This window comes from Camelus dromedarius, chromosome 15, assembly GCF_036321535.1.
Source record: "Camelus dromedarius isolate mCamDro1 chromosome 15, mCamDro1.pat, whole genome shotgun sequence".
Taxonomy (NCBI): domain Eukaryota; kingdom Metazoa; phylum Chordata; class Mammalia; order Artiodactyla; family Camelidae; genus Camelus; species Camelus dromedarius.
Genome location: NC_087450.1, coordinates 29,017,814 through 29,031,641, shown reverse-complemented (window position 1 = coordinate 29,031,641; position 13,828 = coordinate 29,017,814). Strand labels below are relative to the sequence as shown.

The window sequence follows — 13,828 nt, the reverse complement described above, 5'->3', positions numbered from 1 at the left end:
TTGTCATGGAGACAAAGATCTTTATATAACCATGGGCAAGGTAGACTTTCTTTTTCCTCTTTCTCCCTCCTTCCACTTGCCTGGAACTAATAAGAAAAGGAAAAATTTTAAATCAATTTTTTTCTTTTACTTTTTTTTCCCTCCAATTAAAATAGTGAACATGTGGGAGGCTGATTTTTGTTGTCACATTTTAGATTTTAAATACCCAAGTCTTTAGTAAAACATGGAAAGGGTGGAAAGATCTGAACAATTGACGATGCCATTTTCAAAATTTGTGAGCAGTGGGCTTATCAATGATAAGCAATTATGACTCACTTTTTTTTTTAACCAAATAGTGGTCTTTAGATGGAAGTCTTATAAGGAAGACTAACAAGGCCTGAATGATTAAAACATAGTCTAGCATCTATTGAGGAGCCAGTGATGAATCCTAAGGTGCTCTGTGGTACTTGCCTCCTCCAGCCCCCAGAACTGAGAGAGCTCCCTTCTCTCTGCAGAGTCAAATCCTGTGGATAACTTAGTGCAAGACCACGTCTCTCTTCTTCTGGTAGTCTTAGCTCACAATTTCAGCTCTCTTCTTTTTATGAACTCGCAATAACTTGTCATTCATGGTATTTTCTATCTTGTAATTACTATTTACCACTTCATTCATGGTCAAGAAGAGAGGATTTCAACATGAACCCATTCACTTTCTCTTTCCTTTGCCCATCTGTCTTCTTCTCCCAGGACTCAGAAGGATCCCTCTTTTTCTAAGATTAACCCTTCCCCTCTGATCTGACACTTATCTTTCCTTCCATTCCCTTTGAGGTCTTACTCCATCATACATTGTGCCTCCCATCTATCCTTCTCCATGGATTCCTTCCTCTACCTCTCTTTGAAGACAAGACAAAGCAAACAAAAAACTTTTCTTAATCTTGTTTATTGTCCACATTGTCTCAGAGTTTGAGGTTTTAATCTAATCACATCTGCCTTTTGCAATAAATAGGTATTGTATGTGTGTGTGTTGTGGGGTGGGGTGGTGTGGGGAAGAGAATTATATGGAAGAAAAAAGTTTAAAACATCTTCTTACTTTCCTGAAGATTGTATCCTCCATGGAGAGCAATACCTTGATTCTCAAACTTTAGCATGCATCAGAATTATCTGGGGAACTTGTTAAATAAAACACAGATTGCTGGACCACACCCTCAGAGTTTCTGATGCAGCAGATTGGGGCTTGGGACTGAGAATATACATTTCTTTTATTTCCCAGGTGATACTTATGCTGCTGGTCTGAGGCAAGTTGCCTTAAATTAACTACCCTCCTATTCCTTCTTATGCATCTCTTTTGTCATATGGATGTTGAAGTCACCTTATTGTGCTGAAAAACTTATCCTGTTTTGGCCTTCATAGGCTCTACCTCCATAGGGTTCTTACGTGAAGGATGAGGTCACCTCTCAATGATCTGATCCTCAGGGAGCCAGACCTTGTGAAGGTCAGTGAGCTTGTTGACCTAAGGGGTTTCAGTGTCTGGGAGAAGATGCTCCTGGTGTGCATGCCATGATAGTGCACGTGAAGGGAGGAAGTCAAGGATTCTCTGGAATCCCACCTGGATGGCAAAGGGCTTCAGAGCCTGAACAACTGGCTCATTCTTGGGAGCGGGACTAGACAGCCTCAGCAGGCTTGCAGTACGCATATCCTGCCTGCTTCCCACCTACGTCCCCAAACCTAGTCAATCCTATAAAATCTTTTTGAGGGGTTCTGGGCTTCTCTAAACTGTGCTGTGAGGCAGTGAAAGAATTTATTTAGTTTTATTCTTTTCACTTTGGCTTTCTCCAGGAAAGAGGTACTGCTCTTCTGAGGCCAGCATGGGTGTGGCAGCAGGAACTGCTGGGACATCTCAGGGAAAACCTGAATCAGAAAGGAACTGGGACTTGGCTCACCCAGGCCTGCCTCCCACCAGGGGTTCTTCATTCAGTTCCAGTTTGGAGAAGCTGGGAATTTTTTTTTTTTTTTTTAAGAAAGGGGTAATTTTTCTTACAAAGACAAGCAAATATTTTTGTATCTTTGGTATTTTATATCTTTTTAGATAGCAGATGAAGTCCTGTCTTTGCTACTCAATAGCTATGTGGCCCTTGAGCAGGTTATCCCATCTCTTTGGATCTCAGGTTCTTATAACCTGTATGATAAATTTCTTATAACCTGTAAGAGAATCATCCATAAGGCGAGTGAGAAAGGCACAATGGTAGTGGCACAGTCATCGATAAGAGCAAGATGGGAGGCTTGTCAGGGAAGGACAGGGGCTGGGACTCCGAAGGCCACTTCCATGGATTTATTTATTGATTGAAACTAATTCTGTCAGCATGGTCCTCACCTTCAGGGACTTGAGCCGACAAGATAATTAATGGAAACTAATTAATATAAACCCCTCAACCTTTAAACTGTTATCTCTCAACCACAAATATTCCCCAGAGGCCACTAACTCTTCCAGAGGAGAAGCTCAGCCCCTCATGAGGATGGGAGAATCCCCTCTATGAAATGGGCTCCTGACAGGTTGCTGGGAGCCCAAGGAAGTGTTGGGCGTGGGGCTCTCTTTCCTCCCCAGCATGAAACTCCGTCGCCTCTAATGATTAGAACATAACCAAGACCTCCATTGGCTGGGTGCCTTTTGGATAATTTTATAGTCCTCTTCTTTTTTTTTCTCTTTAAATGACTTTATCAAGCTTTAATTCATATACCATGAAATTCTCCCATTTTAAGTGTGATTTTCAGTGTATTCATGGAGTTGTGCAACCTGCACAAGGTCCCAGTATCTAATTTTAGACAATTTTTGCCACCCCAAATGCAACACCCTTTAGCAGTCACTGGGCCTTCACCCCAACATGATAGCTACTAATCTCCTGTCTATCTGGACACGTCATATAAATAGAACCATATTATGTGTGGTACTTTTTTCTGAATTGAAGAAAGGGGGCTGGATGACACTTGGATACGCTAGTACCAAAGGCCTCCCTCTCATTTTCACTGCTTCTCTGTAGCGAACAACTTCCTGCAACTGCCTGCTGATGTAGGCAGTTCCCCTAGCCACCTCTGTGAATGTGGAGGGGTGGTGCGGTGCCCGAGGTGGGACTCAAGGCCTCTCATTGATCAGGCAACCAGACTGAAATGCAAGTACATCTGATCAGACCACCAGGTTGAAATGCAAGTACACCTGGGGCTGGTGTGTAAGCTTGTAAGCTCACTAAGCTGTTGGTGGGCACTGGTTGGGGGAGGTGCTGGCCAGCAGCCCTCACTGAGTGACCAGGTCACCCCTGGCCACAGGGCCTGGGCACCCCATTCCTAGGGGACCGCAGGGTGCCAGAGCTAACAAGGCTCAAAGACCACATAAGACTTCTCCAGGCAGAGACAGCTGCTGACCAAGGAGCATGACACCCTGTCCGCTTCCAGCAGCACAGGGAGCGAGGCATTCCCTTGTGGTTTCTGGGCAGTTCATGCCCCTGACAGTGGCCCAAACCAGGGGGAAAGAATGGGCCTGGGGCCTCCAGGGGCTGAAGGGTGCGCCAGCAGACACAGCCCCAGCCCAAGGCGCGGCAGGGGACAGCAAAGACAGCTCCCAAGCTTTAGCTTCTCATCACCCTGAGAGGTGGTGGGGTTTCACAGGGCGAATCGCCTTTCTCTGAGCATCCAGGTAAACGGGGCCAAAGGGCAGGCCGGGAAGGTGGCCGGAGCAAGCGAGGGTCCCGGGCGGGGGCGCCGTGTACTCACAGTCGGCTGAGGCCGGCCCGTGGGCCGGGGCAGCGCAGGGCGCCGTCGGGCGGGCAGCTGCAGGGCTCGGGGCAGGGCGCCCCGCGCAGCGCCCGGGGCGGCGGTGGTGGCGGCGGCAGCAGCAGCAGCAGTGCCAGGAGCGGCCGCAGCGCCGGGGACCGCCGTCCCATGACCGGGAGCCTGAGCGCGGGCTGTGCGGCTGGGCTGGGACCCAGGACAGCCCCGGAGTGCGGCCCGCGCCCCTCTCCCCGCCCCACGCCTGCCCTCCCACTCCTCCCGCGCCGGCCCGCCCCTGCCCTTCCCCTCCACCCCCAACCCTCGACGGCCAGCCCCGCTGAGTATCCGCTCTGCCTCTACCCGGGCCAGTGGCCAGAGGAACCTCCATCACGTTTTTTCTGAGTTCCCTGCCCTGGCCTCGCCTCTCCATCTGCAGATGGCCCTAGTTATAGGAGGTAGTATGGTCATGGTGAATGCTTTGGATGAGGGATGGGGAGCTCTGAATTCCCTTCCTGGCTCTGCTGTAATTATGAGTATGCAGTTTAGTGAGTTGTGTCCCCTCCCCGAAACTGTTATTTCTTCTGTGAGAGGGAAAGACTGATACCCACCCTATCCACTTTGGAAGGAGTGAGCATGCTCAGCTCAGACGCTCCTCCTCCTCGCCTTCATTCTCAGCCCCAAATCCTTCCCCCTTCTCTCCCATGAGCTCGCTCACATCACTGTCCTCCCAACATCCCCAGTAACGTCTCTGCATTTCTCCGTACTAATCACTTTTCTCTTTAGGCTATAGCGACTTGAATCTGTTTTTTGTCTTCACTATAGATTGTGAGGTCCTAGAGAGCAAAGTCCAGTTCAGATTTATTTTTGTATTTCTGGCTCCTATGTGGGAAGTCCTCAGTAAAGATTTGTTGAATGAACATAACTGCTATGATAATGTACAGCAGCTGCCCTGCCCTAATGGGAGGCCCAGTGTAGGCGAGACCCTGTGAAGGTTCTCTCCCTCACATCATGTCTAAGTTTCACCATAAACTAGCAGGGACTTTGCAATGAGAAAAATGATGTCCTGAGAGGTCCTGTGACTTCTCCAAAGTCACACAGCTCTTAAGTAGTAGAAACTTGTTTGTACTCATGCCTGTCACCCACTTTGTCTTACCAATGAAAAAAGATTAATGTGTGATCTGCACACCAAGGTACTGGAAAGGAGGCAAGTTTTATGGTTAACCATGGGGTTGCAAAGTTTCCCCTATTTAATTTCATTGTTGAAAAAGTTCTCTTCCAAGGACTCTGTTTGGACTCTGGAAAGAGGTGGACTTTGAGAGCTGGGAAGGTGTCTAAGACTCTACAGACAGGAAGCAAAAGAACAGATTTCTTTCTTTCTGGTTTGAAGGTAACTCTGAAGGTCAGACCAGCTCAGTCACCAGTCTGTAGTCTCTTGTGAGTCTCTTGCCCAAGGAAGGTAGGTTTTTTTTTTTGTTTGTTTTTTGTTTTGGATTAAAAAAACCATTTGGCTTTGCCTGCATTGTGCTAGGTGGCATGAAAAACAAAGTTTATGTCTATAATATTGTCTTTCTTCTCTGGATCCCTCTCCTCAACTGCCTACCTGATCTCCTCATCCTTCCATACCTCTGTATATGCCATTCACTTACTTGGAATGATTTTCTCTTTCTTTCTCATATTCCGTCAAATTCCTGGTTGTCCTTCAAAACTCAGCCCAATGTCATTTCCACTGTAACATCTTCTCAGACCCAAACTAGCTGAGTAGTTGTGCCCACTGCTCCTGATTCAGCAGCCTGTAATACTACACTCTGTAATTACTGCTTTAGTTTTGCTTCCCCCTGACTCTTCACCTTGGTATGCCAGGACATATCTTAGTTTCTGGCTCCTAGTAGGTGCTCATTGTGTATCTGTTGTATAACAGAATGAATAAATGAAACCCAGGCACATACCTATAATAGATGCGTAGTAAGTCATCTGAGCAAAACTTAACAAACTTGCTTGATTAATTCTCAACCACTCTGGATCTATCTGGATAGGTATCAAGTAATTACTCATGACTCCTTTGAGGTCACATTTTCTTTCCCTTCTTAATTTGTCAGATTTTGGTAGGGGAGTTGGGTAGCTCTGGGCTTTTCAAACATTTCCACCGTGTAGCCTGAATTGCAGGAAAGAAGGAGTGAATAATTCAAGGTGGCCAAGTGGCATTTATTGCAAGTCTTATGTTTTATATGACTTTTTCTTTTTACTTCATAGCATATCTGTTATGTAAAAAGAATGGTTGTTCTCACCCCTGAAGAACCATTGATTCTGTTCTTGGGTATACTTGGGGGCTACTTATACTCTGGTAGGAGAAGTTTGGGGCAGTCAGGATATCCTGACTGTCATCAATAGTGTGACTTGGTCTTCAGTTTCCTCATCCCTAAGAGAAGTTCACAATCCTTAAGGTTCTTATAGCTCTAAAGTGCAAGGACTTTGTGGTTAACACTTTTGTGGTCAGCTCCTATTTGTGGAAGGAGTTGGATTGTGTATGTTGACTTATTATTTCTTGTCGTGGATTGGAAATAAAATCTTGTTTATGAAGAGGTAAAGTTGTTTCTTTGGAAGAAAATTCACAACTGTAATGAGCTTTCATAAGTTTTTCTATCTATGTTTAATTTCAGTTGGATCTTAATCATTGTGTCAGTTCTTGCAATGTACCTGTTATAACAAAATCACATTGAATTGTTTGCTATAATCACCAAAGTTTGCTACAATGGAATTTACCTATTCTACTCATTAATATGTGACCTATTTAGAGTGAATATTTTTAAATCTGAAGGACTTCTGTGTCATATAACTATGCTCATAGTTACTTTTGTCACAGAACTTCAAAAGAGCATGACCCACAAGGATTGCTAATTATATTTTGCTGACAAACTAAAGTTCATGGAATTCATAAGAAGTTTATTCTATCTTAGAGATATAAAAATATCTGACACTACAACTCAGAAATCCTAATAAAGCTCTCCAAAATTATAGAACAGATCTGCTCATATTGTAGGGTGCAGAAGTAGCATTTGGGAAAACTTTAAAAACAAAGATTCCTGGGACAGTCTTTCCAAAGAGATTTTGATTCAGTTGGTACAAAGTGGGGCCCAGAAGTCTGCTTTTTAACAAGCTCCCCAAGTAATTTTAATGCCTAAGTTTCCCAGAACACAATTTGTGAAACACTAAAATGGAAATTCTAGAATTAAATTGGTTTTGGAAAGACGAAGCTCAAGAATCTTTACCAAGAACTCTGAATGAAGCTTAAGAATTGTGATTCATTGTTTAAGAAACCTGGTGTATGTGCATACAAATAGTATTGTGTGTGTGTGTGTGAGTATGTGTGCAAAATTGCTCAACTGGTTGTAATGCTGAAGTTTTTTTCTTTTAAGTAGCAATCAGTTTACTTATTTGAAGGTTTTTTTTTGGGGGTGGGGGTGCAGGGGAAGTGAGCAATTTTACAAGATCATAGATCCTATTTTTCTTCATGTCTTACTAGGTCAAAACTCAACAACACTAAGGCACTGGAGTTGGAGGAAGTCAGCAAAGTAATTAAAAAATCTCAAGTGGAATAGGGAAGATCTTCTGGTTCTTGAACACATACCCTATTAGTATCATAGCTGCTACTTCCTCTTAAAAGCAGTGGCTTTATGTTCCCTCAGAAGAAAGGTGAATGTAAGGGCAGAGGAAGAAAAAATGTGTAAGAAAAATATAGAGTTATGCCTGGGAGTTGTCCATCTTGCCACTTGGAACAAAAAACAAAACAAAACAAAAAAAGATGATCCCTGAAAGTTACACTCTGAAATTTCATGCAGCCTCTCTATTGCTTGCTTAGAAATTTCATCCTCCATTTCATTGTCCACATGGTGTGAAATCAAAGGTGTGATCAGTTGTGCCACCCCCAGAGCTGCCCTGGGGTTCCTGTGGGCCTTGGGAGGAGCTCAAAGCTACAGGCCGATGGGCACCTGGGCCCTGGTCCTGGACGTGGGTCGGGGAATGGAGAGTAAAGGCTGGTCTGGGGCATGAGAATCCTTCTCCCAGGCTGGCAGAGGGAGAACAGGAGAAAGGGCCTTGCCTTTTTGGTTATGTTGCTGGAAGGCCGTGAATGAACTGAGGGCTGCTGTCCTCCTTGTCTCCTGGGAAAAGCCTGTCTGTTCTGGCTGTGACTAAGACTACAGAGAGAAAAACCGAGAAGAGAGACAGATGGGGCAAACAGAACCTGAGGCCAGCCAGCACCTCCCTTGGACTTGCCAATGTAATGAGCCAATACATCCCTTTTTTTTTTGCTTATAAGCTAATTAGAATTGAGTCTCACTCATTTGCAACCAAAATTCCTAATCTTCACTATTCAGCCTTGCCGTGACCTTTATTTGAACTGCCTACTTCCTCCACCCCTTCTCAGCTGGGAGAGAAATGGAACTTTTCTATTCTTATATCTGTCATAGGACTCGTCACAAACACGGTGAATCTTTCCCCTTTGCATTGGCAGGATTTATCACAGTGCTTCTGGGAATAAACAAGTCGAGTGAGTGAGCGAACAAATGAAGGAACGATGGATGAGTGAACAAAGAGGTAGTGACATCAAACCCCGTTATTCCTTCTAGAGAGGTTGCATTTTGCTAAAGAATTCACAAGGCATTCTTTGAATTTTAGGCAAGGCCTCCTAGCAAACTGCGACCTTGGTTTAGAAATTTCAAGCTAAAGTATTAGGTAGAGCCAATACAAAGAAAGAGAGGACTTTTAAATGATGAAATATATCCACAAAAAACCAGAGGATTTGATTTTTTCAAAACAGATGTAGAATTAATCAAAGTGTGTACCACAGATACTGGTGGCCTGCCTTGGTAATTGGCAGTATTTAGGGAAAAGGTGTCAAAGCTCAAGAAATTTCGGAAAAATTAGGTTAAAAAAGTTAAATAAGGTTCTTTGCTAGACAATTTATCAGAACTTTTTTTTAAAGCGTTTTTTTAACTTAAAAAATTGAAATATAGTTGATTTACAATGTTGCATTAGTTTCTGGTGTACAGCAAAGTGATTCAGTTATACATATATTTTCTTTTTCACATTCTTTTTCATTACAGATTGCTAGAAGCCATTGAATATAGTTCCCTGTGCTATACAGTAGGACTTTGTTATTTACCTATTCAGTTTCTCAGAACTTTTAACATGCATTCTGAATCTCCAGGAGGGCCATAATATATGGCCCCAGGACTCTGGGACCCATTTTGAGAACACTGATTTGGGACAACATGTTGAGAAAACGGATTTATTCACAAATGATCAGGCACCTGACTTCTATGTCAAAGAACCCCTTCACTGAGCTAGAATCCAGGGCTGCCCTTAGCAGGGACATAGCCCACCGATGTGTGGCTTTGGTGGTGACAGGCAGGGTTGCCTGGATCCCTCTTCTCTCTCCACCTTTGATGTGGACACTCAAGGTCTAGAAACCCTGAATGTTACCAATATTTTTTTTTAGGTTCAGCATAGCCTTCCCAAGTTTCCCTTTTTAAATAGAAGTTACAGCATTGGGTGGAATTATCAATTTTCAGAATAATTTTTGAAGGCCATGCAGATGTAGAATTTAGAAGATGCATGAACCTCACCAGCAGAGAGGGAAGAGTTCACAGGAAGCTTCCTCCCATCAGAGCTGTCAGGTGTGACTGTGATTCGCCTTCAGATGCATTTAAAGCAGAGATTAGGGCCTCTGTTTTCCTTCTGGCTGCTTTGTGTGGGGGCTGTGGCCCTCTTCTCTCACCCTTCTGCTCTCATCCTGTCCTAGGCGGGCTAGGGACAGGCCGTCAAGCCCTCCGAGAGATCCACTTGCTAGGGTGCAGCTCTATTAGAGACAGCCGGAGAGCCATAGCTTTGCCTGCCTGCCGCTGATAATATCTGCCACATTGAACTGTGCTTTCTGGACGTGATGTGGCACGCAGACAAACAGAAAGGCCAGTCGTTACCCCAGGGCCTGCAAAGCCTTTATCAAGAGGGAACTCTCCAAAGAACAGTTTGGAAATAGCTGTCAGTACTGAATTGTGCATGTGGGGCCCATGGACTGGAGGAAAGGAAGTCCTGCTTTCATCAAGAAGAAATGCAGCAGGAGCTGATTTGCAGCAGTGCTGAGGGTGCCCGTGAGAGAGGGGCAGTACTGGAAGATGAGGAGCGCTATTAGGAGGTGTGGAGCCTGAGGTGACATTAGGCTGGAGAGACCCACAAGGCGGCAGAACCACACTGATGCAGAGCAATGGAAACACTGAAATGGGATAGGCAAATTGGGTGATCCTACATCAGGTTGTCAAACTCTTAGAATCACTTGGAAGTTGTTGAAGAGGCAGATCTAGGGGGTCCACGTTGGGAGATTCTGCTTCTGGACATTTTGGCATCAGGATAGGAAAGGTGCATTTTAGAAGTGTCTCAGGTGACTTTTGTTGGAGAGAGGACCCCATTCCACCCTCTGAGAAACACTGCCCCAGGGAGATAGATGAAAGCCCGGGAGAGATATCTGGGAGAAGAGATGTGGTCTCAGGACAGGATGGCAGGATACCTAACAGGGAGGGAGAGGAATCAAAGGAGCTCTCAGAGAGCCGTCTGGCTGTGCAGCAAAGAACAGACTATCCATGCAAGATAGAAGACAAGTGATAGGCAAACACAAAGGAAAAGTTTATTCTACTTTGAAATTAAAGATACAAAAATTAAAGAAAATCTAAATTGACACAACACTGTAAACTGACTATACTTCAATAAAAAAAAAATATATATATATAAAAAGAAAATTAAAGAGAATCCTATGTATGAGTTTACTTCTACTAAGTTAGCCAAATGAAAGGTCAGTTAAAGGAAGCACCCAGTGGTAGAGAAATAACTGTAAAACAAATACACTCATGCATTTAAAATGGTTTGAGCCTTTTGGAAAGCAAATGTAGTAGTTCCTGTCTAGAGCTAGACATAGGTTTACACTCCTCGATCCAGTGATTCTAGAACTGAGAATTTTCCAGAGAAAATAATTGAACAATAAAATGCTATGAGAATGAAGATGTTCATGATAATAGAGTCTACCTGACAAATTTGAGATAACCTGAATATTCAGCAAGATTACAGTGATTTAAAGAGATTAGCTTTGTTTAATCAATGTAGAATGCAGTAACTTAAAATAATTTGACTAATTGATGGGGGAAGGATATAGCTCAAGTGGTAGAGTGCATGCTTAGCATGCACAAGGTCCTGGGTTCAATCCCCAGTTACTCCTCTAAAAATAAATAAATAAACCGAATTACTGCCCACCCCCTGCACACACACACACAAAATAAAATAAAATAATTTAACTAATTGAGAGACATAGAAAGTTGGATATTTAAATTAAAAAATCAGAATGCTTTGTAAAGCTAATAATATAAATGTGTTCCTTTGAGGAGAAGAACAATAGAAAGTTATTTTCTGTCCCAATCCTACATCTCTGAGTCAGCTCAATACATCATGTTCTGTGTATCTGGTAACCTATAAAGTGAACACAGATGCCAGTTGGTGTTATATGGTTCTCAGATGGCCAGGATAGCTCTGTAAACATCCTACCCTCACCCCTATGCTCTAGCTTCACCATTGGTTTGATTTCCAACTCTTCCTTCCAAGTCTTGCCTCTTTATCAAGTTTAGGATGTCACTTCCCACCCTCTGCACTTTATATTAACACCTGGTTTCCCTTACTCCTGACTTTCATCTTCCCCTCAGACCCTGCTGTGACTGGCTCTTCCAGTTTCAGACCATCTCAGGTATTAACACACACTTCAACAGTCTTATAATGTGTTTAAGTTTTTACTTAAAAAAATTGCATCAAAGTAATGTTCCTGCTGAAACTACCCAAATGGCTTTAAACAACTAACATTGAAAGATATAATACTTTCTCATATTCCTCCCCCTTTACAGCCCTGGCATTTGCTTCCTTTCTAAATAATTGCTCTGTGTTTTAATTGTCTATTGTTTTGTAACAAATTACCATGAACTAAGCAGCCAAAAACAACTCATATTATTTTTAATTTTCCTCATATATATGTATAATTATTATTATTATTTACTGAAGTACAGTCAATTACAATGTGTCAATCTCTGGGGTATAGCACAATGTCCCAGTCATGCATATACATACATATATTCATTTTCATATTTTTTCCATTAAAGGTTATTACAAGATATTGAAAATAGTTCCCTGTGCTATACAAAAGAAACTTTTTAAAATCTGTTTTTATATATAGTGGTTAACATTCATAAATCTCAAACTCCCAAATTATTCCCTCCCACCCCCTTTCCCCAGTAACCATAAGTCTGCAAGTCTGTTTCTGTTTTGTAGATAAGTTTAGTGTCCTTTTTTATTTTTTGATTCCACATATGAGTGATATCATATAGTATTTTTCTTTCTCTTTCTGGCTTACTTCACTTAGAATGATGGTGGTCCATCCATGTTGCTGCAAATGGCATTATTTTATTCTTTTTTATGGCAGAGTAGTATTCCATTGTATAAATACATCACAACTTCTTTATCCAGTCATCTGTCGATGGACATTTAGGTTGGTTCCATGTCTTGGCTATTGTATGTAGTGCTGCTATATTTGTTATATTTGTTTTTGCACAGTTTCTGTGGGTCAGGGGATTGGATGTGACTTTGCTTGTGGAGGGTGGGTGGGGTTAGGGAGAGGATATGGTGGCCTAATCTCTCTGGATACAGACCTTCAATGGATAGAGCTGTTTTTAGCTCTGCATTGTACTCCCCTCATGTTCTGCAATAAGTTACATCTCCAAGTTCTGAGACTTTCTGTATCTGCTTGTGGAATTGGTTTTCCAAGGAATAAATAAACTCACACAGATCCTTAAAATAAAAAAGACTTTTCTATTTCAGTGAAAAACAATGTGAATGACCAAACTGTGATGATTTGTTTAAATAATCTGGTATGTTGACAAACTGAATATCACATTACTTTAAAAAAAATATATAAATGAGGTAGGGACAGGAATAAAGTCTAGATCCTGTAATGTTAAGTAAAATAAAACCATAAAACAATATGGGTACATTGATAGCAATTATAAAAAATTGTATCTGTACAATACTAAAGCAAGGAGGGACCATTATGTCTTGAGACTAGGTTTTATGGTGAAGAGGGCTGAGATTTTTCTTTTTTCTTTTCTTTCCCCAGTTTTATTGACATACATCATTGTATAAGTTTAAGGTGTATAGCCAAATGGTTTAACTTACATACATGATGAAATGATCACAATAAATTTAGTTAACATCCATCATCTCATATAGATACAATAAAAAGCAAAAGCAAAAAAAAAAAAACAAAAACCCACAATTTTTTAATGGTGAGAACTCTTAGGATTTACTCTCTAACAACTTTCATATATATCATACATCACTGTTAACTATAGTCATCACTTTGTACATTTCATCCCTGTTTATCTTATAACTGGAAGTTTGTACTGTTTGACCATCTTCCTCCAATCTGCCCTCCACCACCCTTCTACCCCCTGCCTCTGGTAACCACAAATCTGATCTCTTTTTCTGAGTTTTTTTCTTTTTTTAAGATTCCACATATAAATGAGATATACAGTATTTGTCTTTTCCTGTGTAACTTATTTCACTTAGCATAATGCCCTCAAGTTTCATTCATGTTGTTGAAAATGGCAGGATTTCCTTGTTTTTTTATGGCTGAATAATTTTTCATTATATATATATGTATATTATAAATATAAATATATAAATGTGATATATATAATCACATTTTCTTTATCCATTCATCCATCAGTGGACACTTAGGTTGTTTGCATGTCTTGGCTATTGTAAATAGTGCTGCTATGAACATGGAGATGCAGATATCTCTTTAAGTTAGTGTTTTCATTTCATTTGGCTATACTCGCAGAAGTGAAATTGCTAGATCATATGGTAGTTCTATTTTTAGAACTGTTCCATACTGGCTGTACCAGTTTACAATCCCACCAACAGTGTACAAGACTTCCCTTTTCTCTGCATTCTCTCCAGCATTTTTTATCTCATCTTTTTGATGATGGCTGTTCTAACAGATGTGAGA

The 13,828-nt window shown here is 41.9% G+C and overlaps 1 protein-coding gene across 1 annotated transcript in view; it reads right to left on the bottom strand.

The window, feature by feature from the left end:
• The window catches only part of LHCGR (luteinizing hormone/choriogonadotropin receptor), a 52,960-nt gene extending 48,968 nt beyond the window's left edge, over nt 1-3,992 (bottom strand). The window contains exon 1 of the mRNA XM_064494505.1: nt 3,739-3,992. Coding sequence (XP_064350575.1) covers nt 3,739-3,908 — 170 coding nt within the window. The 5' untranslated portion in view covers nt 3,909-3,992. The remainder of the gene's footprint in view (nt 1-3,738) is intronic.
• Between the last annotated feature and the right edge of the window lie 9,836 nt (nt 3,993-13,828).